Source organism: Bombus terrestris, chromosome 11 (genome assembly GCF_910591885.1).
Source record: "Bombus terrestris chromosome 11, iyBomTerr1.2, whole genome shotgun sequence".
NCBI lineage: Eukaryota > Metazoa > Arthropoda > Insecta > Hymenoptera > Apidae > Bombus > Bombus terrestris.
In genome coordinates, this window is record NC_063279.1 from 7,757,335 (window position 1) to 7,785,119 (window position 27,785).

General features: G+C 30.8%; 3 protein-coding genes across 10 annotated transcripts; 1 reads left to right on the forward strand and 2 right to left on the reverse strand.

The window, feature by feature from the left end:
- LOC100645209 (ATP-binding cassette sub-family C member 4) lies at window positions 1-15,550 on the reverse strand. 2 transcript variants are annotated; one of them, XM_012313908.3, is made up of 13 exons: window positions 15,266-15,550; window positions 10,313-10,861; window positions 7,747-7,857; window positions 7,529-7,663; window positions 6,875-7,079; window positions 6,277-6,499; window positions 5,354-6,010; window positions 4,648-5,153; window positions 4,290-4,571; window positions 3,368-3,597; window positions 1,985-3,296; window positions 1,596-1,898; window positions 1-1,447 (listed from the first exon to the last, which is right to left on the reverse strand). In XM_012313908.3, exons 2-13 carry the CDS (start codon window positions 10,384-10,386, stop codon window positions 1,307-1,309), a joined length of 4,179 nt encoding a protein of 1,392 aa, XP_012169298.1. In that variant the 5' UTR covers window positions 10,387-10,861; window positions 15,266-15,550; the 3' UTR covers window positions 1-1,306. The 2 variants fall into 2 exon arrangements, with proteins under 2 accessions (XP_012169298.1, XP_048265984.1); XM_048410027.1 differs by lacking the exons at window positions 6,875-7,079; window positions 15,266-15,550 and having other exon boundaries at window positions 10,313-10,337.
- LOC100644972 (glycine-rich protein DOT1) lies at window positions 13,818-27,687 on the forward strand. Of its 7 annotated transcripts, XM_048410033.1 has the most exons (12): window positions 13,818-14,652; window positions 14,946-15,103; window positions 20,898-21,007; window positions 21,610-21,753; window positions 21,831-22,043; window positions 22,121-22,315; window positions 22,397-22,577; window positions 22,654-22,768; window positions 22,932-23,063; window positions 23,694-23,735; window positions 24,319-27,310; window positions 27,382-27,687. In XM_048410033.1, the coding sequence occupies exons 3-11, from the start codon at window positions 20,910-20,912 to the stop codon at window positions 24,363-24,365; spliced, it is 1,167 nt and encodes a 388-aa protein (XP_048265990.1). In that variant the 5' UTR covers window positions 13,818-14,652; window positions 14,946-15,103; window positions 20,898-20,909; the 3' UTR covers window positions 24,366-27,310; window positions 27,382-27,687. The 7 variants fall into 7 exon arrangements, with proteins under 7 accessions (XP_048265990.1, XP_048265989.1, XP_003399078.1 ...); XM_048410032.1 differs by lacking the exons at window positions 13,818-14,652; window positions 14,946-15,103 and adding an exon at window positions 20,538-20,697; XM_003399030.4 differs by lacking the exons at window positions 13,818-14,652; window positions 14,946-15,103 and adding an exon at window positions 20,538-20,697 and having other exon boundaries at window positions 22,406-22,577.
- Window positions 15,988-20,141, reverse strand: LOC100645092 (serine/threonine-protein kinase polo). Its single transcript, XM_003399031.4, has 7 exons — window positions 19,714-20,141; window positions 19,061-19,285; window positions 18,735-18,952; window positions 18,363-18,658; window positions 17,978-18,274; window positions 17,303-17,703; window positions 15,988-17,208 (listed from the first exon to the last, which is right to left on the reverse strand). The coding sequence occupies exons 1-7, from the start codon at window positions 19,804-19,806 to the stop codon at window positions 17,011-17,013; spliced, it is 1,728 nt and encodes a 575-aa protein (XP_003399079.1). The 5' UTR covers window positions 19,807-20,141; the 3' UTR covers window positions 15,988-17,010.
- Window positions 27,688-27,785: the final 98 nt, after the last annotated feature.

Sequence of the window (27,785 nt, forward strand, 5' to 3'; positions counted from 1 at the left end):
TTAAGGTATAAAAATAAAGACTTTTATTTACAGTTAGATATAATTTATGTATACATAAAAAATATAACAATATAATTTTCGAAAATATATAGCAAATTACAATGAACACTGTATCGCTGTATAATTCTCGCGAATATATTCTTCATTCGATTGATCTTATCAATCTATCGACGGATGTATCGAGCACTGTATACATAATAGATTAATCAATTCTCGATCTCTATCATAACAATATATATACTGTAGTACATGTAGTTATGGTATATTTTGCACTTATAATACATAATAAGATCGTAATATATATATATAGTATTAACTATGTGTAGAAAAGTACTATGAACGTTGCATTTTCGCTTACGATGATAAAAATAATATTATAAGAAATCTTGATTCTTATTGCTAACTTAAATGTTTACTTTTGGTATCTACGCAAACGTCCAAAATTATTGAAAATTCATTTGCTTCCTTTTCCTTTTTTTCCTATTGCACGCGGCATATATTATAAAATTTTTTATGACGTAAAACGTAACATAAATATATAAAGTATGAAGTACAAAAATGAAGTATATTTATAGATATTTGTAAGTTTGATACGCCGCACAGTAGCGTTCTATTTATATAAGTACTTTCGGTTACTATATACTTACGGATTTTCATGCATTTATGAAAAACTTTAACGTATAAAAATACATAAAATTTCCAAAAGAAATTTTTTGGTATAATATTTAGAAGGTGAACAAAATTTCTATTTAGATTTCGTTTCTTTAGTCGTATTCGTAGAAATATGAGTTTGCATAAAAATCTGCAAGAAAGTTTTCGTTGTATAAGAAAGTTCTTGGAATAACAATCGTAATAATTTGCGTACAGAGAGATATAAAAATATGCTTCCTCGGATATTATATACCGCTCGCGACTATATTGTACTATATTCATTATATAACTACATTGTCTACGCTTGTAATAATACTTGGTAGGATTAAAATTAAGAACGTGATTTGCGTATTGCAGAATGCGTAAGCACTATTGCTTGGTAATTAAAAGAACTGCTACAATAAAAGTAATAGTTCCCAGCATTAAGTAATAACTTCTAATCTTAATTCAAAATCAATCACAATTAAACCACACTTTGAAACGTGATAAAATTCATAGCTAAATAATACTTTTAGTAATAAACTTTTGCATCTTTGGATGTAACAGCTATACTTTTCTTTCTCTTGAAATAAACACAATTCATATATTGGAGTTGTTTTCATATTGCTGCAAACCCTTTTTCATGATCAAGCTATTTAATTTATTTATTTAATAATCATCGTTTTCCGTATATGCCAATGTAAGATTGTTTTGCTACTTTCACTAATTGATCGTACATCGCACGATCACTTTCTTTAACTAGTGATTTAAATTGACTGTAATTGTTTTGTAATAGTATATAAGGATGATCATATTCCTGCAAATTAAAATATTATTTTTTATAATTGATTAATTCTTATGCAGAAGAGCTTAATTATTTAACATAGTAATGTATTAAAGCTAATTAAATGACCAATATCAGATCATATTTAAAGCTAAGTAGATAAATAATAAATTCTACTTACAGCCATGCGTCCTTTATCCATGACTAAAACCTTATTGCTATCCATGATAGTATTTAACCTATGGGCAATGGTAAGAACGGTGCATTTGGCAAATTTCTTTCGTATTGTATGCTGGATCAGGGCATCTGTTTGTGGATCCACATTGGCTGTAGCTTCATCGAGCATAAGTATTTTATTATTTCTTAATATAGCTCTTGCCAAACAAACCAACTGTCTTTGACCTACACTATAGTTACTGCCCCTATCCAAAACACGGCTTTCCAAGCCTGTTCCAGCAGTAATTACAGCATCCTTCAGTTCTACCTTTATAATATGATAAAAAAGATTGTTAAAGCCCTTATCTATAAAAAAAAGAAGAAAAGTAAGACAGATTGAGTATTACAATTTACCTCATCGAGTACTTCCCAAAGAGCTTTATCCGTAAATTCGTTGAAAGGATCCAAATTACGTCTTAAGGTACCAGAAAATAGAACTGGATCTTGGGGAATGATCGATATATTACGTCGTAAATCTTCTAAACAAATGGATCCAGTGTCTATACCATCGATTTCTATGACACCTTCAATTTTGGCTAGTCTAAACAGAGCTGATATTAAGGATGATTTTCCAGCTCCTGTTCTTCCCACTATACCTATCTTTTCTCCAGGATTAATGACGAGATTCAGTCCTTTTAATACTGGAGGATCATCCTCTACGTATTTCATATAAACGTTTCTGAACCTGATCATTCCATCTGTTGGCCAATTCTTTGGTGCATTAGCAGGTAGTGGAAGTTGCTTCTCGATTTTCTTGGCAAACTTTCCCCTATCACGTAAATTCGGTTCAGGCACAATTTGCGTATACTCCAACACACGTTCCACAGACATCATCTGGTTTGCCACTTCAGCATTCTGTCTCATTCCCCACTGAATCATTCCTGTCATGGCCATTACCTGCGTGATGGCCAAGCCTACCTCTCCACCAGAAAATGATTGTTGCAATAAGAGGAAACTGAAAATAACTAGAGATGTGAAGACGAAGCAAAATACGTCCAACGAGAATCCAAAGCTAGTGCTCGCCACTATATACATGTAAACTGTGGAAGTATGGACATCTTGCAGTTTGTCAAATTCTTTTCTTAATATATCCTGTGCGCAGTATGCTCTTATGGTACTCAATCCATTTAAAGTAGCGTTTAAATGAGTAAACACAGGGGATCGAGTCATGCCCTCCATTCTTTTAATGTTCTTGCTAGTCCTCAAAAATACCTTCCTTATCCAATAAAATACAGTACCCAAAAATACTATAGGAATTAAGAAAAGTGGATTGATTATACATGATACTGCTAAAGATCCAAACATCATCATGCATATTTGACCAGCATCGAGTATAGCCTTTGGTAACAATTCATCAATGGCTCCCATGTCTTTAGAAAATCTATTGAGAATTCGGCCACTAGGATTCGTATCAAAGAACCTCATGCCTGTCCTAATTAAGGCACTAAATGCCATATCATGCAACCTTTGACTGCATAATATGCACACTTTATAGAAGGTTAATGATCTAGTAATACCAATGCAAAATAATCCAACGATAATAGCGGTATAAACATACATGCTATTATACATAGAGGAAATATCGAGGTTTTCAATCGAGGTATTATTGGTAGCGTTTAACTTAGCTTCTGTAATGTAATAATGTCGCGTTTCTTCTTCATTTACTCTGAAAATATTTATTTTATAAAATGAAATCTTAAAGAAATAGAAATCGCCCCAATGTTTTTTGATACTTACAAAATAGGAACAAAATAATCGTTGAGACTAGCCATAAACTGTGTACATATAAACAATAGGAGTACCGTACAGGCTAGGCATAAATTGGCACCAGTTTGGAAGTACTTAATGAACATTGGTCCCTTGACTACACCACGAGAAGTTCCTTCTAAACCATCGTTAAATTTCTCAGAATTTTTGTCTTCTTCCTCGTCGTCTGTTCCTCCACTACTTGCTTCTGGAGTTCGGCTCTATTGCAATAAATCTATTAATATATTTCACGAAAGATTACGCAGCTGCAAAAAGTAAAAGGTCAAGGTACTAGGTAATTAGCTCCTCACCGATTTCAATGCCCTTGAAATATGTCGTTAAGGTCACCATTCTGAACAACTTTTTCCTATACATATAACAGGTGGTCAACTTTAATCTTCGAGTTATACATAGAAGTTATACATATGTTTGGTATCATATATTTTGCGTGAAGCTGTCGACGTGTTACCTCCTCATGAATCTTAACGGAATTTTTTTTAAATATCTTCATAGTGATATATGAACAATGAAAAAACAAAAATAAAAATTCCACTCACTGAATTCGAGAAGGAAAGGAACAGGTAGGATTAAGCTACTTAAATGATGACAGCCCAAGTAAGCGAGCTATGTGGGTAATGCCGATAATAGTGGACAGTTATAATTTGGACACACACACACATATACACAGGCAATAACTATAATATTTCGTGTACAATTTTGTATAAAATATAGCAAGTATATAAATGATACCAAACATGCTCTGTCTTTAACTCAAAAACTAAACTCGACCATCCAATATTCCACATAGGAAGAAGTTGTTCAATTAATGGTGACCATAACAAAATATTTCAAGGGCATCGAAATCGGTGAGGAGGTAATTATTCGGCACCTTCATCTAATAAAATAATCTTACTCTAGTGCTTGATGATGAAAATTGTCTTTTCATACTACTCTTCTCTAAAGAGCTATCCTCGGTAGAATCTGATTCCGCTGCTAGCAATTCTGCATACTCTGGTCGTTGACTTAGTAAGTCTTGAAATTGGGAAAATACCGTGACTTTTCCTTGCTCTATGAGTATAATAGCATCCACATTTTTCACATACTGCAACTGGTGAGTAGCCAAAATCCGCGTTTTTCCAGCTAAATATCTTTGTATACATTCTTCAAATAAATGTTTGCTGACATGGGTGTCAACCTAAAATTTATAAAATAATATACATCTTTGTACTTAAATTATTTTAAAATGTAATCATTTCTTTTAAAGTACTTACAGCACTCAGTGGATCATCTAGTAAATAAATATCCGCCTGTCTATATAAAGATCTAGCTAAATTAACCCTAGCTTTCTGTCCTCCTGACAAAGAACTACCTCTTTCTCCAACAATTGTTTGATCTCCTTGGGGGAATTGCTTGAAATCTCTTTGAAGAGAACAAGCTTTCACAACCTTCTGATATAATTGACGATCATAAGGTTGTCCAAAAAGAATATTCTGTCTAACAGTGGACCCAAAGACCCAAGCTTCTTGTCCAGCATAGCTCAGACTTCCATTCACTTTCACGTGACCTCCAGTTACTTCTATTTCTCCAAGAATAGCGGACAGGAAAGAACTCTTTCCGGCTCCGACCATACCTATTACGGCATATATCTTTCCTTTTTGTATTTCAAGATTTACACCTTCAAGAGTGTTTTCGGATTGACTTGGTTCCCATTTAGCCGTTAAGTGGTTCATCTTTACTGCGTATGTCTCCTGATTCATTGTTGAAAAAGGTTTCTTTTCTATAAGAAAACAAATATTTTTAAAAAATGCTTTACTTTCGTATTCCATATCACTAGACTGCGGAAGCATTTATGACAAATTTAATATGCAAAAACGCACAAAATATACATAATGCACAAAAATGCATAAAATACCCAAAGTATAGTGCTTATATTTGCGTAAACATCCGCAGTCTATACATAATATATCAAATGTTTACCCCCTATTATATTCGCCGTATTCTTAAGCAAGTCGCTAGCAACAACCACTAAACCATTGTGTCTTCTTTTTTCTGAAGAATCATCCAGATTCTCATAACCGTCTATTTCATCGTCAATATATGGTATATCGGGCTTCGAAGTTTTATTGGAAGTATGCTTTGAGATGCTATTGATACTACCATTAATGCTAGTTGTAAAGTTGCTTAAAATATGGCCACTGTCTTGAAATTCCTCGTACATCAAAAAGTGTTGTAATCTTCTCACAGCTACCAAGCATTCGGCAATTTCAGCAAAACCCCGTACGAACATTCCAGACATAGTATGCGCCAGAATATTAAAATAGGAAGAAAAGACGAATACTTTGTCGACTGATAATTCATCGCCAAATAGTAGCATACTAATTAAAGTACAAAAGAGGGCCATTCTTGTAGTGAACAAGTTGAAGGTCATGTAGATGCCTCGGATATAAGCACTTTTAGTCACCACTTGCAATTCTAATTTACGGGCAGTTTCGATTAAAGCACAGAATGGTTTTTCCCATGCATACATCTTAATGACCTGAACTCCTGATATAATTTCGTCCATTAAACGAACTCTCTCATCAGTTTTCATGGCAGTCTGTAGTCGAAACTTGGAGGACAGCTTTCCCGTATATGCTAAAACATAAATTTCACATTGAAAATATATAATATTTCATAAATTTTAAAGCTTATAGCTTTACTAGTATCTAATTCAAGGCCTTGCACTTGCATGTTTACAAAAAAAATAATTAATTAATAGAGTAGAATGTTTTAATTAATAGACTACTTTCATAAATAGAATATTTTACAAAATATCGTAAGTAAGCTATGTCATATTTTACAAGTGCAAGAACTCGAGCTTTTCCAGCTTGACAATGGAATCATCATTGCCAGAAACTCACATTGAATCGGTACAACAACGAAGACCGCAGCGATACCAATTAATCCAGCGTATCCCGCTTCGATATAAAGAAAGTATGCTATAATTAACGTAGAAAGTGGTGCAGACCACATATGATGTATGAAAATGGAAACGAGATCAAATCTATTCACATCATTGGCCACCAAATTGACCACTTTCCCTGGTGCCGTTTCACCAAGCGCTGTTTTGCTAAGCCGTAACGCCTAAAAACAAATACATTGATATTGTCGTTTTATACATGCAATGGTTAGTAAAGGTTTCATATCGCACATGTATTTCAAAAGTATCACAATTTGAAATAATTAAATCCTATGCTAGAAGAACATTAACAGCGTTGAACTAAGAAGAGATGATTACAAAAATATTTAACCATTTTCTAGATCCTAGAGTATTCCAACATTATGTGTTTAATATAAATGATTTTTTGTAAGCTTCCAAATAGTTCCTCGCTTCTTCTGAAACACTAGTTTGACATTGTAACACTTCAAAAATACACGCGCGATATAATTTTATTATTTGACTGAGGTAAGTAGTCTTTAAAAGTAAAGCCTCACTGCTGATTACATTTCCTGTATTACCTTCCGGTATACTACAGAACAAGTAGCGACCCTAATTCTCGCGCCAACATGAAACGCGCCGAAAACCACTTGATTGAGCGCGATTACATTTATAGCTGTTGCTATACAAATTCCACCCGCGTATAGTAACGCAGTTTCATAAGTTTCGGTCGTGTTCTTTTTGAAGTAACGCAGAAGCCCACCCAGAAGCATCGGTGTCCCTAATCTTTAAACGGATACAAGACATCATAATCGTGTAAGGATATTGAAGTAGGTACAACATTTTCTTGCATTATGATCAGAGATCGATATTGGATCTGGTTAGAATTAAAACTTTTCTTTAAATAGATAAAGCCAGACATTTATCAATGTTTTTAGATACATATCGCCAGAATTCCGTTGACGAAAATAATCCCAAGAAACGATAAGAGAAATGCTAGTTACTACACGAGATAAAATCTATGGTCACAATAAAAGAAAATAGTGTAATTATTATTACATGAATATTTTGCACTCAGTATTATCTATATATAGAAATATTACTAATTATTATTTCCAATTCTTTCTTTTTCATAAAAATAATTTTCTATCCAAGAAAAAAGAAGATTATCAAGTACAAGCAATACTCCTAATTGAAAATACCAAGTACAACAAATTAGAAAACAAAAGATATACCGAAGGAAAAATTCGTTTAATATCTGCACCAAAGCAAGTACGATGTACTCCCATAAAAAGGTACGAAAGATAGCTCTCAACAGGCTGGCCTTCCTTTTGTGTTTCCTCGAATTTTCTAACTCGATTTTCCATCGTCTGAAAATCACACATTTCATAACTTAAGCACTGATTATTTTTTCGTTCAATCAAATAATAATTGCTTATTGAATTATACAAACTTTTCTAATCGATCTCCAAGGTAGCTTGACTGATCGGTTTTCAAAGGACTATATAAATCTTCTGTTTGCAGAACCTTTCTGTAGCCTGTCTTGAACAAGTCTATCGTCCACCTGTGTATCATTAAATACAATAGGTAATATACACATGTATGTAGAAACGAGCAATTATATTTAACGGGATGCTCTACGCAATTGATAGTTAGATGCGACGATGATAATACAGTTTGGGTACGTTCACCCATTAACGGCTAACACCTCGCACAACCAATCTGCTCCAAAATATCATTAATTACCGTATTAATATTAATTATATATATTATATATATGTTAATTATATTAAATATATTTTTAAAAATATATGTTTTTTAATACTATACTATACTAGTAATATATAAATATATATATTATAATACACGTTATAATATTTAGTAAATGAAACACATCCCTACTTAAGTTCCATTTCTTAAATTATAGTATTCGTGAAAATAGCAATTTACATTAACATCCGTCGTCGAATAAGAATAGTCGAAATGTTGTTTGAAATCTCGAATATGAAATTAACTTTGCTACATTTTTTAGTCATTTTCGGCTCGATCATATTTTCTTATCGTTAAAGACTTATTGAGGTAGAGTTTGAGGAAAACATGAAAGAATAGTTAACAATGTACGTGACTTCTCGTTTTAATTTTATGGTTACAATTTTGTTAAGAAATTAAAAGTACTTTAAAAAGACATAAAAATTCAAGGACTATAACAGGACTAAGAGATTTCATGACTCGCGACGATGGAAGTAAACGGAAAAGCAATTTCGCAAACGTAAAATCACGATGCGTAACGCGATTAGTGACAAACAACTGTGTATTTATTTTCCTTCCTGAAATATACTTAAGTTATCTTGCGAAAACTATTCAAACGATTGAACTTAAATACTTATATTATTAAAAGTGTTCTCTACTTGAATATTTCTCAATAAGGATATTTCAAATTAAAATTGAAATTTGAAAATTAATGTAGCGTTAATTATTTCTTCTTCTACTATTTCAAACTCATATCGTTTAACTCCTTTCCTTGTGATTTCTTTATCTGCCTAATCCTGTATCGGATAACACAATTCGAATATTCTATATTACATACACGATTTATATTTAATCAATTGAATAAAAAGTTTAAATTGTATGTTCCTATTAGAAATTCAATTTATTTTTACTAAATTGGAATGAAGGCAAGAGGTGGAGAATCTTTTCTTTTCAAAAATATTATTTTCGAACGGCATATGAAACGGTTGTACATTTTTATCAGATATTTGAAATACGTTAAGAGTTCATCGCTCCAGCCTACTTTTGGATTGCGGAACGAGTGCAGGGCAAAAAAATATTGCTTGTCTCAGGCCAAGATAAAGCGAGCTTCCGAGGTTGTAAATTTAACCTATCAAGAATTGGTATTGGTAGCATATTGGTGATCACTGGTTATTTGATATGGTATTAACTGATAACTTTTTGGCTCCAGACTCATTTACAATTTTACGTAATATTTTAAACTTCTATATATTTAAAAAATGACTATCTATGGGTTCATCTACAAGTAGAAAAATTGCAAATATTAATTATTATTGCAGTAAAATAAAAAATGAGAAAAAGCAAAAATGTGATAGGTATATAAAGCATTATTTCAACATTCTGTAGAAAATACATTGATTCCGCGTTCAAAGTTTCTTCGTACGGCCCTAACCGAGATTTCAGGTACTGTGTATCTTCTTATATCTTTGTCAATCTACGTATAAAATATATATTAGGTTGCCTAAAAGTTTCTTTCGTTTTTTTAAGAAAATAATAGATGCACAATATTTTTCGTTTTAAACTATTTTATTGAATTATGTATGGTCCATTTCAAAATGGATCCATTGATCCCAATGATCTATTTTGTCTATTATTTCCTTATAAAATGAAAGCAACTTTTGGGACAACCTAATTTTTTAATAATAAATAACTAATATGTACATATGTACAGTGACTCAGTTACTTCTTGAATACTTAGCATAGAAAATTCTTATGTATACATTGTACATTTTGAAATTTCGTCACTGTAATAAGCCATGACTGTCATAATTATATTGACTTAATGATTATATGACGGCAAATTTCACACCAATCTGAAAATGTATATGGAAAGCAATTGAAATGCCAAGATTAATTACTGTAAATATACATTTAGTAAAAAAAAAAAAAATTTACATAAGCATATACAATTATTTTAAGCACGTGATAAACGTTAAATATGATATCTACTGAATATGGAGACATTAACATATAACGGATAATTGATTGTTCAAATACTTCTGTGAGCACTGTGAAATTATGTATGAATTTATACTAAGTATATTGTAATTCCTATATACATCTTCAGATATGTTTCAAATTTCACCAATATGGTTATGATTGTCGGTCTTGTTACAGATAACATGCTCATAGAATGTTTCTACAAGCGATGGAATATTTTCATATGCCAATGTATATGCAATATATTTTTGTCAATTAACACGCCAAACTTATAATCGTACGAAACTTACCACCAAAACAACACCGATAGCAAGCTGGCCTTCACCCGCGGATTTGGTTTCGATTTTGAATTGCTCGAGTCCATCTTCCTTCGTACGCTGCATTAACTCGTCTTTCAAATCGATCCTTTGATCACTAGTTGATAGCTATTTAACTGATGGCCGATTTTACGAGGAAGGAAACGAATTGCGAACACTCGCATCGAAATCAAAGTCAAACGGTCAAAAATAGAAAAGATCTCCTCAGAATGACACGTTCTTATCATTCAAGTAGCTGTTTAAGAACCTTCTTAGAGGCTAGGTTAATTGCTGGCTGATTGAGCAATCATTTAAAAATTGACACGGTACAGATACAATAAGATACAATAAGCAAAAACTCTCGAAGAATCTTAAAGATATTGATCAGTAAATTTACGATAATGTTGTGGAGATACTTGACCGATAAATCTTGATTAACCAAATCCGATGTAGATATCCAGAACGATAGTTCTCATCGAAGTTGTCTTGATTTCGCGTGAAACTGTATCGTGGAGAAGAATAAGACACGTCTGGATCGAACACCTGTATTTAAGACAGAAAGAGATCATGTATCTAGACCGAACTCCTTACGTGTGTTCGTTTCGTCTCTTTATCTCGATACTTGCTTCGTCACTAGTCAAATAATGGCTGGAAGATTGTAACGATGTTTTTGACTTTTAAACGATGTGTTACACATCTGCATTTAACGTTACTATCCAATAACTGTATAAATATATATATATATGTTATTTAAAAGTTTTTCGATCAAAGGCAACAATACGAAATTGAATAATTTCTTATCTTACATATGCTAAGTTCTACGAAATTAAAATTAGAATATTTTTCAAATTAATCATTTTCATACACAATTATCTTAATATCTACTATTAATACATTAATCGATGCACAGATTATTTGAACGTATCTGAAAATCATTTATAAGCCAGATATGAACTATCCAATGGATTTATTAAAATCTATACTAAGAGATCACTATTATATCCGATTAATTGAAAATCATAACGTCGTAAGTCAAAATACTAAGAATTTGAATTCACGTTCATGTATTTTGACCTTTAGATGTATCCCCTCTTTAATTTCATAATTGATAAAGCTATAATTTTGTTATCTATCAGGATACGTTTTTATTACTTGAAAAAATATGATCAATTTTTTTATAATAATAAATGGAGAATACTATTTTATGGAAGCTAGCAGCGAGCTGACTTATATCAATCCACTAATATTACGAATGAATATCAGATAATAAATTGTAAATGAGTAAAACTAAGCAAATGGAATGAAATAGATCAATATAGTGGAATCTCATAAATACTTCGTTCATATTTTGTTCATTGTATTTATTAAATACATCTATTATTACAGTGTGCACATTACAAATATATTATTACCAGAATTAGTTTAATAAAAATAATTATTATCTAAGATACAAAATCATTTGGGTAATGAAACGAGTGCAATTAGAATGTAAAAATCAATAAATTCATATATCATAAATTAAGTTATGTATGCATATATAAAAACCAGTTATTCGTCGTTCTGATTGTATCATATATGCAGCAATTATTTAATAATCAAAAATACATTATTGTACCACTTCACTTGCAACTCATTGTTTTTATTTGAGTCACATTATAGAATTTTATTGAACCCACATTGCAATTATAAATTACGCTATAATTTGCCAAAATTTGGAAGTATTATAAATATTAATATTATACATATTAATTATAAAGTATTAAAGATAAATCAAAGTATTTTATATCACTATGATATAAAAAGTATCTCCTTCGAATTATGAAAATTCTCTTTATATTTTTGATTTATGTAACGTACTTTTGTAATATATGTATTTTAATAAATTTTTGTATTTCAATAAAATAATAACTCGCTTGATATAACTTAATAAATTAATATACTTATGTATTTACTGCAACTAATGCATTTTGTAAATATATAATGTATTTAATACATTATTAATGCATCATCTTGTCTCATAAAATACTATAGAATTGAATCTTATAAATGCGTTGCAATATAATTAAAATTCATTAATCGTGTTAAAGCGATGTGCTAGATTCTAATGAGTTGGGTAATGTGTTGTAACTTGCTGATTCGTTTTCTATTTCACCAGCGTAGTGTAGCTGTTCATGCAGTATAATATTGTCCAATCGAAGAGATAGAAATTAATGTAACTATGTACAATACATTATGTAGATATGAATATGTACATGGAAAGATAATGAGCTAGCATAGTCAACATTGTCTCAATAACATAAAACACGAAGTACGGGAAATAAAAGATACTTATAATTATTTAGAAATTTGTAGAAATTCTTTTTTCAAATAAGTGTTTGTTATTTAATTAATTATATGACTATTGGCATCGATACATATTATACATGTATGTAGTTAAGCATAATGATAAGAATGATGTCAGTCATCCTTGTCATTCATGACTCAATATCTACTTCCGTGTATGTAGATGAAAATATTTGTGTAGTTGATCTAGATCTCGGTTAAATCTGTTTGAAATAATAATTTCTAAATAAATATTTCAATAATATCAATCCTAAATGTCTTCAAATTGATGCTACGCGAATAATTCTAATTTGAACCATCATTTAAAGTTTGAGATCAGAAAATCCTCGTGTACTTATGACTAAATTGTTGATCTAAATTGTTTATCCATTTATAAGGAATTTAAACGCGCAAAAATCTAGAGAATACATATAATATTAAAAAATATGCAAAATTAGTTGTTATAACATTTTAATATGTTATAGGTAGAACAATGAAACAATTGTCTATCTAGATTCCATATTTTGTATTATATTTGTAAAAATATGAATTTACATAAATATCCGCATTCTACTTATAACAGATATACGAAAATACAAAAAAGGTGATTTCTAAAATACTGATTTTATTTATTTTGTGTATCCATATCTACAAGAGAAAGTACATATTAAGTATAAATTCGTCTCTCTGGTTCACGATACGCAACGTTACCGCGCGAATAGAGTGTATTTGTCATGGTTATTCAGCAGAAAATTTGATATGTCTATTGTTTAATCTTTAGGGATTCCTACTTATATAATTTTACATAATCTATCCAAAATAGGAAACATTTCAAAAAAAGAAAATTGCATATACATATTACGTTATTGAGAAAAAGTAATATTTCTATAGTACATATATGTACATTATTTTCTTTTGAAATCTTCTTCCAAGAAATGCAATAAATCAGCAATAATTTAACACAATAACTATACCAAGAGATTTATTGTATTCTTATCAGTTCCATAAACTTTCTGAGATCTTACGTGTTATCAGTGCAAAATACGATTTTACAATTTCGTAATGGTTTATGATATGCAATACTAATTTTTAAAAACCGTAGAAATTATTATTCGTGTCAAATTAAAACATAGAAAATCTTGTTTCGTAATTGTTGCTTTTAGAACAAGGAGAAAAGACAGATGACACTCCGTCGGCAAAGTTAAGGCTGCAATTCTCAATTCTACCTTATATATGCGGATGTGTACACAACGCGTCGTAAAACAACTTAGAACGAAGGTAAATTATACCCCATCATCTTAAAGATTTTCGCTAATTTATGCAATCAAATTTATGCAGAATGAGAAGCCATGAGTTGAATATGAGATGATAGTTAAATTATGATCGCAGGATATCAAATAAATGATTAATTATTTTTGGAACTTCTAAATAACAATCTTAATGTCATAATATTGTTTCCATGTATATTTCCACACAGATATATTTCCAAACTTAAAAAAAAATGTTTTTAACAAACAGTGACAATGATATCACAAAAATATAAATTAATTAATGATTGTTGAAATGAAACACGAAGGTTCATCGAGAACAATTGAAAGGCGTTATGCAACGAAAAGTCGACTCGACAAGTTGTTAGCACGAAACGAAGATGCATAAAAAGAATTACGATATGAAATAACTTTCAATATATATTTCAGCGAATGTTTTCACAAAGATGATAATTTTTCCAGCTGTTGTCGTCGTCTAAAAATAATCATTTCTCGTATTATTATTGTTATTAATCGTAAGCGGCGGATGCCTTCTAGTTGTATAACGTAGTCAGGCTAATGGTCGCATTAAATGATGGCAAGCAAAATTGTTATCGAGACAGAGAGAAGCTGAGAAAGGGTCAATTGTATACGGCACGTGATGCGTAATGTTCAGCCTGATATATCACTATTCCTTTCAATTTGATTTAATACGTATAAGAACTACTACACATATAGCCAATCAACAACTCGTCAACATTGTAGGTTTGTAAAAGACAAGTCAAATTTTCCGGTTTCCTAGAAGTCACGTAATTCTATCGTCTAGAGTGCGGATTCTTACGCATGTGTAAGAAATCTAAAAGAGCAAAATTGCACAGAATGCATTAATATACAACAATATATAAAATATCCCAAGTAGAATATATATTATAATATTTAATAGATGAAGGGCATATCTATTTAAATTCCATTTTTTTAGTTTTGTTTATAAAAATATAAAACTGTTAAAAACCCACAATCTACTTATGACGTTATATAAATTAACGTTATATTTCTAGGACGCATGCTCGTTAAACAATTTCACGGAAAACACGTGGTTTTCATCACACGCCAACTTGTTCTTTGGTTACCGATATCTAATGAGTGAAACTCATTCCAAGATTACTTTGTCAAAAGACGTCAATTCTGTTAAACGAAGATATTTTCAGCTTAAGGGGTAAGAATGCCTTTACTTTGTACGTAGTGGCCTTGATGTTAACATGGCAGCATTTCGTATATACAATAGTTATGATTCAAGGAGTACTTCGATCGAAAATAGTCGAATGAAATATACGTACACGAAATGCGTCCAATAAATGCTTTTATTCAATTTCTGTACCTGTACTGTTTGTCTTCTGCCCAACGAGAAAACGTTACCGATGTGTGTCACATTCTACAAATTGAATTCTTGGATCGAGTTACGAACTTGAACGAACCAAAACAACACACGCGTGGTTAGCGCAAAGCCTGCGCCACTACTGAATACAATTCTTGCTTGACTTTCCTTTGCTTGCCTTTACCTCTTCGTTCTGTGACGTATACGCAACACACCACTGCATTTAGCTGTCATTTGTCAATATAATAGGCTTGTGTACATTTCCTTGATAATAGCGTGTACCATTCTCCTTGTTATTTTCCATTATTTTTGTACTTTGATTAAAATGTATAACATAATTATACTTCTATGTGGATTGGAAATTTTTTAACTAAAAAATTTTCTTTCTATTATGTAATATTTTCCGTTAAAATAGATGGTAGATTTTAAATATTTCAATCTCATTTTGATTTTATCCACAAATTTACTTTTTTATATTTTTTATTTAAATATTGATATATATATATATATATATTATGTACCCTGAAAGATTTCAGTTCTTATTTTCATTATAATTTTTAATTGAAAATTTGCAATAGAGATAAATCTATACAGTTGCAATAAAAATTATAAAAGGTGTGTGTATGTACATATGTACTTACATGTGTGAGGATAATATCTAGCCTAACCTAATTCAGATCTGTTTTAATTTTAACTGATGGCTGCGAAATTTGAAATTCAACAAGTTTAAGAATGGAAACACTTTATTTTATTTTCAAAACGATGTCATAAGATACTTACAAAAATAATACTATCGATATAATTTATTATTTAATACAATAAATGCTTATATGATATGTATTGGGTATAGTGCCATGAGATGTTTGTATGTATGTATGTATGTACATTTGTATATATTCGTTCCTTTCTTATTTCCATATATCTTGTTAAAGTAATATTTAGAATATGAATTTAAGTCTTATATAAATATTGTCATTTGCTCTGACATTCTATTTCACATTTCATTTTACAATTCCTTAAGTGCCGCACCCAAATTTTACAATTAAAAAATAATTCGTACGTTGCTCTTGCAAAATCAAGAAAATCAGAAATTTCAGTATGTTTTCAATGGTGTGCAAGACGCGCAGGCACGCTCTATACACACATCAGTAGACCTAACTTTGGTCTGATGAGAATGGGGTGAAAGAGATTTGTTGTTGGAATATGTACGACTTGGAATATCACTGAAGATTAGGCCATTTTTCCTTCCACATTATAAAAATAGACAAATGTTAAATTGCACTACTCCATGAAAGCAATATTGACCAGCTAATGTTCACGCTTTATTATTCTTGGTACGTATATGGAGTAACGAATATCGTGGCAAAATACTTAAATTTAAATGTTTGTTCATTCATAAAATTGTCAAAATACGAATTATTACAAAAAGGATTATAACCATAATTTAATTGTCCACATTAATATAAAAATTACGAAGGCTTACTTTAGCTATAAGAAAAAATCCCCTAATAGATAAGTTGTTCGCATGATCTGTATATGTTTTGTTTGGATGTTATAATATAAACACCTAGCAAAATTTCAATATATTTCTATAAAATAAAATAAAAATAAAATAACTAATTAGTCGTATTTGTTATTCGCTAAATATGAAGACATTATCTTTACTAAAAAAGAAGAGCATAGTACTTCTAAAATATACTGCGTATCAGAATTGTTCATTCCCTAAATCGATTGGCTTCAAGCTATGATTATCGAGTTTGGGGATTCGATAACATTAATAGAAGCTTTTCGTAGGCGTACGCTAAATTTTTAGCCAAACCTTTACAACATCCGTTTTCTTGTATAGTTTGGAATCTATAAGTTTTGAAATTTTTCTCTGTGTCTATATACGTAACAGCTGCCATTAGTGGGCACATAATAATTTTTGTATGGTCTAGGAAATTTATCTGAAAGTGAAATGTTAGAAATTAAATTTTTTGTATTACATTCGAAAATTCGAAACTTAAACAGAGATATGACTTAGAATGTTTAATTACTTACCTGTACTGTTCCATTAGTCAATTGCATAACTACAGCACTCTGTGTCCTGAACCACTGATGCATGTAAGGTATCCTAGACATCGCATCACATGGTTTCACAGCAACAGAGCTTCCAGCTTTCATCAAATGTTCTTTCATGTACTTTAAGAAAAAGTTCATTAGCCTCATTTTCTTATCTAATTCAGAAGGATATTCTCTGACTGTGTAATACAATTCATCTCCTTCGCGATTTATATAGTGGATATTGAAACAATTAGCCAGCATTATTAAACGAGTCCCATCGTTGAACATTACACCCACACCATCATCAGAAAGTTGGTATCCGAATCCATATTTATCCGAGTAATCAACCCATTTGCTTATCCAAAGTACAGGTTGCGCAGCAGGATCAGTCATTTCATCTATACAGTTAAACATGTATATATACAGAACAAATTACATAAAATATATTTGTCAATTATTAGATCAATTATTTTATACAATATTTTCATTATCTAAATAAATGTTAATTTTAATGTATAGGAGAATGAAAGGGAGATGAGATTCGTGCCTGAGATTTCCGTAAATATCTGATAGGGTCTTGAATATTCTGCATCAGGAAATAATTTCCATCAGTATAAATGATAATTTCCATGCAAAACGTGATAATAATATTTAATCCCTGGATGATTGTACCTGTTGACGAAGTTGTCTCTCTACATGGTTTAGACTTTAATACAGCACTCAACTGCTCTCTCAATGTCTGAAGCATCTTTTTAATATCAAGATTCAGTTTTTGGACTTCGTTTATTGCATCCGCAGGCTTCGTTTTACGCGCCGGACTGTTAGGTACACGGAATACAAAGTCTTGTCCCTCTCCTCCTACATTAGTATTCATTTCAGATAATGGCTTACGTTGATTATGCATTTCCAGCAGGTCTAAGCGTGGTGCCATTGTTAAACATGACAGTGGTAAACTATGTGGCATAAAACCTATAATAATATTGAATAGATTATCAGTGAAAAATATTTCATACATATAATGACAATGATTTATAATTCTGACAAAACTTGATGTTACCAGAAGAAAAAAATGGATCTTTAATTAATTTTGTTATGGAAGGGCGTTTGGATGGATTTCCTTGTAACATATTAGAAATCATGCTCATCGCAACTGTACCAATATAATTAGGAATTTTGTATTGGACTTGTTTTATTCTAGCATAGGTTTCCCTTAAACTCGATGTTTCAAATGGAGGTTTCCCCACAAGTAAAGTGTACATAATGCATCCAATGCTCCATATGTCAACTTCATAAGAATGTCCAACCTTAGTTAAAATTTCTGGTGCTATATAATTAGGTGTTCCACACAGTGTTCTATTAATGAAATCAAAGTTAATTTTTATATTACATTAAATGTTAAGACATATAGTAAAATAAACAAAATAGTTACTTTTTACGTTCTCCTTCATGCTCTAGTCTGGTAGCCAAACCAAAATCACCGATCTTAACCTGCAGATCATCGCTTAAAAACAAGTTACCTAATTTTAGATCTCTGTGAATTATTTTATTTTGGTGCAAGTAATTTACACCATCTAAAATTTGCTTCATATAATATCTCGTTTCACATTCTGTTAGTGCTTTTCTACGTTTATGTAATTCCATCATTGACTGAAAAATACAATTGTCATTTCATTAATATATATATCTTTGAAAAAAGTCTACTAAATAGATTATTTATATGTTTGTCCTTATATTTATCTTACATAGAATATTTACCCTTTTTCTGCACAGCTCCAAAATTATATATACATTCTGCGGATCGTCAAAAAAACCATAAAAACCAACAATATTTTTATGGTTCAAAGTTTGGTGAATGGAAATCTCTTGCGTCATTTTCTCTCTATGATTGCTCTTTGTGATTTGTGATTTTGGCACAATTTTCCCAGCAAATACACGATGTGACTTTGATTCTCTGATTTCGTAACATTTTGCAAAACCACCCTACAATAAAAAAATATATAGAATATAAAAAAATACTGAGTGAAAGGATTAAAACTATAAAGCATAAAGGGCATACAAAAATGTATGATATAGTAACTTATTATGTTACACAATTCTAGATTGAATATCATATAATACAGCGAATTTAAATCAAAATCATCCAAAAATTTGTTTTAAGCACTTAATAAAATTAATGTTAATATATAATAAAATAAGAATAATAAAATTGTTGGTTTATTATACTACATATTTTACCAGGAATTTCACAAAATGTGTGGAAGAAAGTAACACATACTAACAGTTAACACATACTAAACGAAAAATTGTCTGATTAGAAAAATCCCAAAGTCAAAAATGTTTAATTATTATGAAATTTCCAAGATAAACAAATATACAAGAAAGATTTACTGTAAGAAGATATTACTAACTTTTCCAAAAAATCGTCCCTTGATATAGCTTTTTCCCGAGTTTACGTCGTATATCACATCAGGAATAACGCATTCTTTCTCATCTTTTGACATTTTGTACTATCTTTTTCGCTGGATCGTGCAGTATATTACAAGAAACGTCGTGTTCTGATTAATATTGCTCACGTTAGTTGTACGTTCCACTAAAAAAATATATTCAGCGCTAACTTCCTTCTCAAATACAAATTTTCCTGTTTTTGTCATGCGGAAGACAAGCAACGGATTTCAATATTTAAATCTCAATACTTTAACCAATCCCGCGTTTCCCTGAGCGCATGACCAACTGTTCATGCGTACTTGTTACTATACCTATAGTAATGTTAAACTACGTTTCTATAAAACTGATTGCTGTTCATTTTTCTTTAACAAAAATATCTAATATTCCACTTCACTTTAAGATTTTCTTTCAAATAATTAAATATATTTTAAATATGGATTAATTATCATAAATAATAAATTAATTAATATAAAAATTAAATAACAAATTTGTTATTAATTTTAAAAAGCATATATTTTTTAAAAAATAAGTTATTGAATATGAAACAACATAATATATAACAACATAAATGGAATATGATATTTAAAATGTTCAATAATTACATATAATAATCTTGAAATTTTACATTTACTATTCCAAAAATGAGAAAATTAATGACAAAAATTTTAAATAAAAATTATAAGAAAAAAATTTATATTTATGTCAAATTGAATTAAATTCAAGTTAAATTAAATATTTTCTTCAATGAAATTCAATGAAATAAACATAAGATTATACATAAGAACGCATCGTAATGAAAAGGATATCCGGTAATGTCAGTACAATAGTATTGAAGCGGGGTGGTCGATGCTTCTTTTTCCGGTAACCGGCATCCATTTTCGTTATTGGCTTGTCTAAGGTTGGCGCGTTTAGCATATATGAACGGATTGTTTAAGGATAAGTGAAATGTAAGTACATTTTTAATAGAAATGTAACGTGCATTTTATTAGATTTTTTTTTACAATTTATTTACCACTTTCGATATATTAGAGAAATCGTTGTGATTGAGAAAAACCTCGTGACTCATATTGAAAATATTGAGTAGCGTCTATGGTGTAATCAATGAAGACTGTCGCTTATGGAGAAATTTTACTGAAATCAATTTTAGATATATCGATAAATGGAAGGCGCACCAGCCAGTAGAGGTGGATTTCGTGGTGGACGTGGTGGACCAGGCGGCCCTATGAGAGGACGCGGCGGTTTTGGAGACAGGGGAAGGTACGTGTGTATATATTTGCTATCAACTTTACCTATATGAAATGTATATAACCTGTGAATGAACCTCTCACTATCTAACTTCTAAATTTTTCCTCCAAATTTCTCAATTTCAAGGTTAATATTACAAAATAATGTTTCAGTATTATATCCTCTTTATATTTCTTAATTTATAGAATTGTTCAGTGTAGCTTCCATAAGACTCAAATATCGTAATACATGAAACATTAAAAATATATTACAGGAAACTTCTATGGATATATTATATCTCTGATGGGCAATCAAAAGGGTATAAGTCCAATGTTAAACAAAATAGTTACTCTTGTTGTCTTTTGCTAGTGGTTCTAATAATACAAATCAATTTCCCTTTTTTCTTACATTTTTACCTAAGGTTCTAATAGTATATGCAAAATTTAACATTTGATTTTGCATTGTATCTCAAATATTAGAAGTGTTACTCTGCAAAACTAATGATTCTGACTTATATTCTTTTACTTTTATCAGAGACATATAATGTATTTATATTCTTTAACTTACTTTTTATCAAACCTATGTATATAATGCAATAAATTGTAACATTCTATGATGCTTTTGATGTTCAATAGGGGTGGCCCTCCTAGAGGAGGTGGTATGATGAGAGGTGGCCGAGCTAGTGGACCTGGAGGTGGAATGAGAGGTGGACCACCTGGAATGAGAGGCAGAGGTGGTCCTCCTGGAAGAGGTGGCCGTGGTGGACATTTTCCTCCTGGGTATTTATATATGAAGTTATTTTTCATTTAATTACCTTATTTTATTTTTTTTTAATGGATTTATATTGTTATATCAGAGGTCCACCAGAACCAGGAATGTCTAGTGGTCCAGGAGGTGGTGGACCACCACCACCAGGAATGGGAGGCCCACCACGTGGTGGCAGTAGGGGAGGTGGAAGCAGTGGTTTCCGAGGTAGAGGAAGAGGTGATTTTGGTAGAGGTGACAATCGTGGTGGTAGTAGTAATTTCCGTGGACGGGGAATGGATAGAGGCAGCAGAGGAGGATCTAGGTAAAATATTTAATTTATTTTGAATTTAAAGTTATATGTATAAAATACCATATAATTCAACTTTTTTATATTTTCAGGGGAGGATCTGGTAGAGGTGGTCCAGGTGGTAGAGGTTTTGGAGATCGTGGGAGTAGAGGAGGTAGTGGGCGCGGTGGCGGTGGCCCATCGAAAAGAGGAGGTGGACCACCAGGCTCGAGCGGACCTTCAAAAAGGCCAAGATTTGATCAGCCATCTTCACAACCTGCGAATGGTTATGCAACTCAACCACCGAGGTAATTATTATTTTTAATTAGCTCAGAAAACGTTGTTTTAGTAAAAGTGTAAGATTTTATTATTTTTTTATCTAAATATTGTTGGGACAGTCAAGGTGGATATGGAGGAGGTACCAGTAATGCTTATGGTGGAGGACAACAGCAACCACAACAGCAACAGGCGGTAGGATACGGTGGTGGTTATGGATCGCAAAATTATCCTCAATCTTCATATCAAAGTTACGAGAGTTATCAGCAACCTCCAGATTATGGCCAAACAGCTGTAAGCTAATTCATATTATATATTCAAAATTAAAAGGAGTGGGGAATTTCTAAATAATGTATGTAATTTTGTTCAGGGATATCCACCTTCAGCAGCTACTGATAGTAGGTATGGAGGAGCCCCTACTGTACCAGCTACAGGAGCTTTCAGTGCTGGTGATCCTTATAGCTATGGCAAAGCACCACCATCAGGTTAGTATATATGATAGTATGATATAAATTGTTTTATAGCTTAAATATTTTCATTGAAGTTGAAGAACAGAACAACTAAAAAAAATCTGTTACGCAAATGAGATAGAGGGCAATATTCCTGTTAACGTGATGGTGTAATTAATGTAATATACTGCGTGCACAGCCAATTACCAGCAGGAGGCAGTGGCAGCAGGGGGTGGGGGTGCAGGTTATGCCACTGTTAACCCTTACGATGACCGAACTTCTAATGCCACTTCTATGAGCAACAGGGGTGGTTACTCGACGCAACTTTATGGTTAGTTTTTTTCGTTGGACACCACATTTTACAACACGTATTTATCTTCTCCTCTGTTTCATCTGAAAAAAAGAGAACGAACGAAGAAGGGAAAATCAGTAATCAATAATGCCTTGTCCTTATAGCTTTTAATTATTAGCACTTGTTATGCTCAAATATCAATCGATTCAGACGAGAAACGTTTAATTATAGAGACACTGAAATTTTACTTTTTATTTTAATTTTCTTTTTTTTCTTTTTTCCTTTTTTTTTTTTTGTCACATAAGAATAGATTTGGTTTTACTTTTTTCCTTAAACTTGTTTGGAATCAAGAGTTGCGTTTCATAACTACTCCTATTAAAAAGAAAGTGAGAATAGAAATTGGTAAGGTGAAGAAAAATGTGGATATTATGAATATTTTCATCTGGATACCAGCACTCCAACACTGCCTCCTGCTATTCTTCATTCCAGAATGATACTGTACCTGAACAAAAAGATTTTAATAATTTATGAAATTCATTTTGACGTAGGTAAATAGTTGAACCTTTAAATCCAACGAGTTACAGATTTTTCTCGTCTGAGTCACATCTATATTACTCAAAGTAGTATCGCTAATTAACAATTTGTAATTCATATTTATTATACTTGCAGATTACTCGAGTCAAGATGGTGTATACGGAAAACAAGATTATGGTAAGTACAATTTACAACTCAGACGAGCTTTTTAATTTCTTAAAGGCAATGTTTAATAAAGTACAAAATACTTAGGACCGAGTTTAAACATACCGTTAAGGAAACGATCATATTTGTTAACCTAATAAACCGAATACTTGAAAAACACTGAAAACGAAGTTCCATTGTGAATTTTTCAATTCATATAAATAAATTTAGAACGGATTAATACTAATTTGAAGAAGTAAAAGATTATAGGACAGGATTGTTTTTTATACATTTTTAGAAACAGATACGAATATAACGATAAATCATAATTTCGGTAATAAATTATAGCTATCGAACGAAGTGGCAAGTGCAGATACTGTACGATTTGTTTTTTGTACAATTTAAAACAGAGTTAACATAATGAATAGTAGTGATAAAAAAAAATGTGAAAGATGCACCTGACGAAAATAGGCGAATAATATATGTATATTCCTCAATTTTATATGATGATTAATGTTGTATATAATATAAAATTAAGTACAGAATCAGATTTAAAAAAACACAAAACTGTATACTTAAAAAGATGATTGAACGGAGGAGCTATGGTTGTTTACAGGTGGCAGTGCTGGTTACCAAAACGCCCAGTCTCAGCGACGTTATTAAATTACACATGCAACTATTTAATTTTACACATTTAGATATTATTTCTTTTCCAAATTTAAACAATTCCAAACAAGGAAATCGTTCCTAGCGCGTGAAAAAGTTGGACAAATATCATTTGTCATGAACACTGAGTGTTCTGTAATTAATAATTCGTCGAAAAGAGACTTTTACATTGAAATGAAGAAAGTAAAACGATAGAAAAGGATTTAAATGAATGATTTTCTATCTTTGTCGCGCGCATGGGAAGCTCATTAAATTGCGCATTAAGCGCAAGCGATTGTTTAATTACAATTTAAAAAAGGAAGCATAAATAACATGAACGTTTTATACCTGACTTAGTAGTATAGCATTCTACTTTCGTCATACTTGGCTAACAATATTGCTTTAGGATTAAGTTTAGTTGATGTACAGTTCATTTTCCTTCTTCTTTATCTTAAATATCCATGTGCGATTCTAAAATATAAAATTGTAATTATTAAGGACAAAGATATTTACCCTATTTGTAAAGTCATTAATTGGTTGATCATTGTGAACACAGAAACACATAAAGCTCAATAACATTAAAGGAATATTAGGTGTAGACAAATGAATATCTTATCATTCTGCGTGAAGAAAAAAAAAAGGAAACAATTGTATATTATGGTGTATTTTGTTTTACATTTAACTATGAAGTGATGAAAAAGAATCTTGTATCAAAATATACCGCCCCTATTTTATGCGTTTAATAATGCGAATTTTTCATTCTGACAATATTTCTACAGGTAACAAATTTATAATATAATGAATCACTCTTACTGTTGCGACATTTCATTTCGTATATACACATATATCTACATATATTTTTAATTTATAGAGTTCAATTTTTGTGTGAATTATGTGTAAAATGCTCTGCTTAGAGGTGACAAAAAGATTTTTTGTTTTTGAAATATCAAATGAAAAATGTTAGAAAATTTAACTATAATTTTAGGAGTTTGTTTTAATAGTTATTTAAGTAGTAATTATATATTGAAATGTCACACCGGCAGAGACAATCAAAACGACATATTAATAATTAAAAGAAAAAAATAGATATTTATATGAAATCAAGAAACAGTGTATCTATTCAAGGTTCAATGTATATGAGTATGAAACATTTGTCCCAGCCAATTGTGTATATTAAAATATAGAGTAATTATATAGGGCAGGTGATGTGGTTTTATATTCTGTTTATTATTATAAATTGCAATGAAATTATCTAAACTATGTTAAAAGTTATCGTCGCATGTCACTGGTAGTGAAGTGATAGTGAATCAATTTAATATTGTAAGAACTAGAGTAATAACAACCAAAATGAAACGAAACTTTGAAACAAAGAACCATAAAAAATAACCAGTAATATTTTTCACGTTTATTATTTCCTCACCTTTAATATGAAAGACTATATGGACTGAATTACAAAGAACATTTACCAATGAAAAGGGGGAAACCAGCAACTGCCTTAGAAAACCACATATACATTAAAAATAGTAGTTCAACTGAAAAGAATACAGCGTATTCTTATAACATAACGTAGGTATGAAACTTTTGTTAAAATCAATAATCTTTTGAAAAGCAAATTTTTTGTACATGAAAAAATTGAATGGAATTATTCTTTTTTATTTTATTGTATATAGCTTATTCAAAGGATATTTTATATTCAAAATGAAGTATATTATCAATATATATACATATATATCTATATATAATAACAGTATTAATGGACAGTTTTAGACATATAACAAAAAAATTGACAAAAACTGAGTTTATTTCACAGGCGTAACAACAACCTGAGATACTTAGGGAACAGAATGAAAGAAAGAGAGAGTACCTTCCCTCTGTTACCAGCAAGGAGAATACCAATTCAAATAGCAATACGATATTATATGAATAAATGACGACTGATATGATAAATGTTATTAATGTCCGATGGCATCAGGTATCACATAAACGAAACTTAGAAAGTATTGTTTTTTCTGTTAGAGTATATCATATAGTATCTTTCATTAATTAGAATGTCTTTGTTTGATTTTTCTAAGCGATTGACCTGTAATAAATAGCGTTTGATCTTTTTTGTGGTGCACCTCATTTTTTTCATTCAAAATATTGTTGCAATTCTTTTTCAATGTAAATAGTCAGCATCACTTCAATCTATTGTTTTCCAAGTTACCACACGTAAAGACTTAGTTGCATCTTGTACATGATATATATATGATATAGAGAAAGAGAACGAAAAATGTTTAAACGAAAAAAAAAGAAAAACGCAAATAGTATATAGAAATAAACAAACAAACAAAAACTATCAATGGAAAAGCAAGCAACAAGAGTATCGAATTAAATTTATGCTAACATGTATTACGATCGTATATATTAAAAGACAAATGCTCGAGTAAACCTCAACTCAAATTCAGGTGAGTAAAATAAATCTATCCGTTTTTTATAAAAAAAACCAGTCTACAAATTTATTACAAAGCAAATGTTAGCAAGGATAATAATAATTAGATCTGCATTTATCGAGTGTAAAGTGGAACTTCAAAATACGTAAGGTAATTTTATTCATACTGCCCTTAAAAAATAAAAAGGATACAATTTAGATAGTTAATATGGTACACATATACATCAAAAATTTTTATTTCATGAACGTCGAACCGCTTTATACGTACGATACCTGCAGCATATTTTTTAATCACGATAATGACGATAAGGTAACAATCGAAAGGTACGAATTGAAAATTCTTTTAAAGAATACGTTACTTCACAAGAACCAAGTATGATTTATTGTGACGTTAACATAAAATGAAAATGAAAAAGCAGGGAAGGAATGTACCGAATATTTAAGAAAAAGGAGTCTCAGAACATATGTTTCTATGATTTAAATTATAATGATATAATAACAATTCGCATACTAAATATAAATGCGTTAATGATAGGTATATTTATAAGATTTCAATACTTCTGTGTTATCTACCACTTTCTAATTTTTTATTATTAATTTCTGTAGGTTGATAACGACTATGCTGTCACAGATGGTCGTACTACCAATTCAATGAGCCAAGCAACATCTGCCACATGACTGGCATCAACGTTGTTCTCCTAGAAGACTCCAGTGCTTTTTTATATTTTACATTGGCGAGTATTGTAAGATGGCACGGACGGAATATCGTACTTTTCACATAAGTTACCAAGAGACTGAATTTTTGAGATTTGTAAGTTTATAATAATTAATTGTAATAATACGTCACATGATAAAATAATACATATTTTTTTACAAATAAAAACGTACAATTTATGCAGATGGCATAAACAATTTGATGTTTTAATTACATGCGATATGTTTCGCTGTTTCTAGTACATTGTTTATATATATATATATATATATGTCGGTGATGAGGAAACATCGGGGTC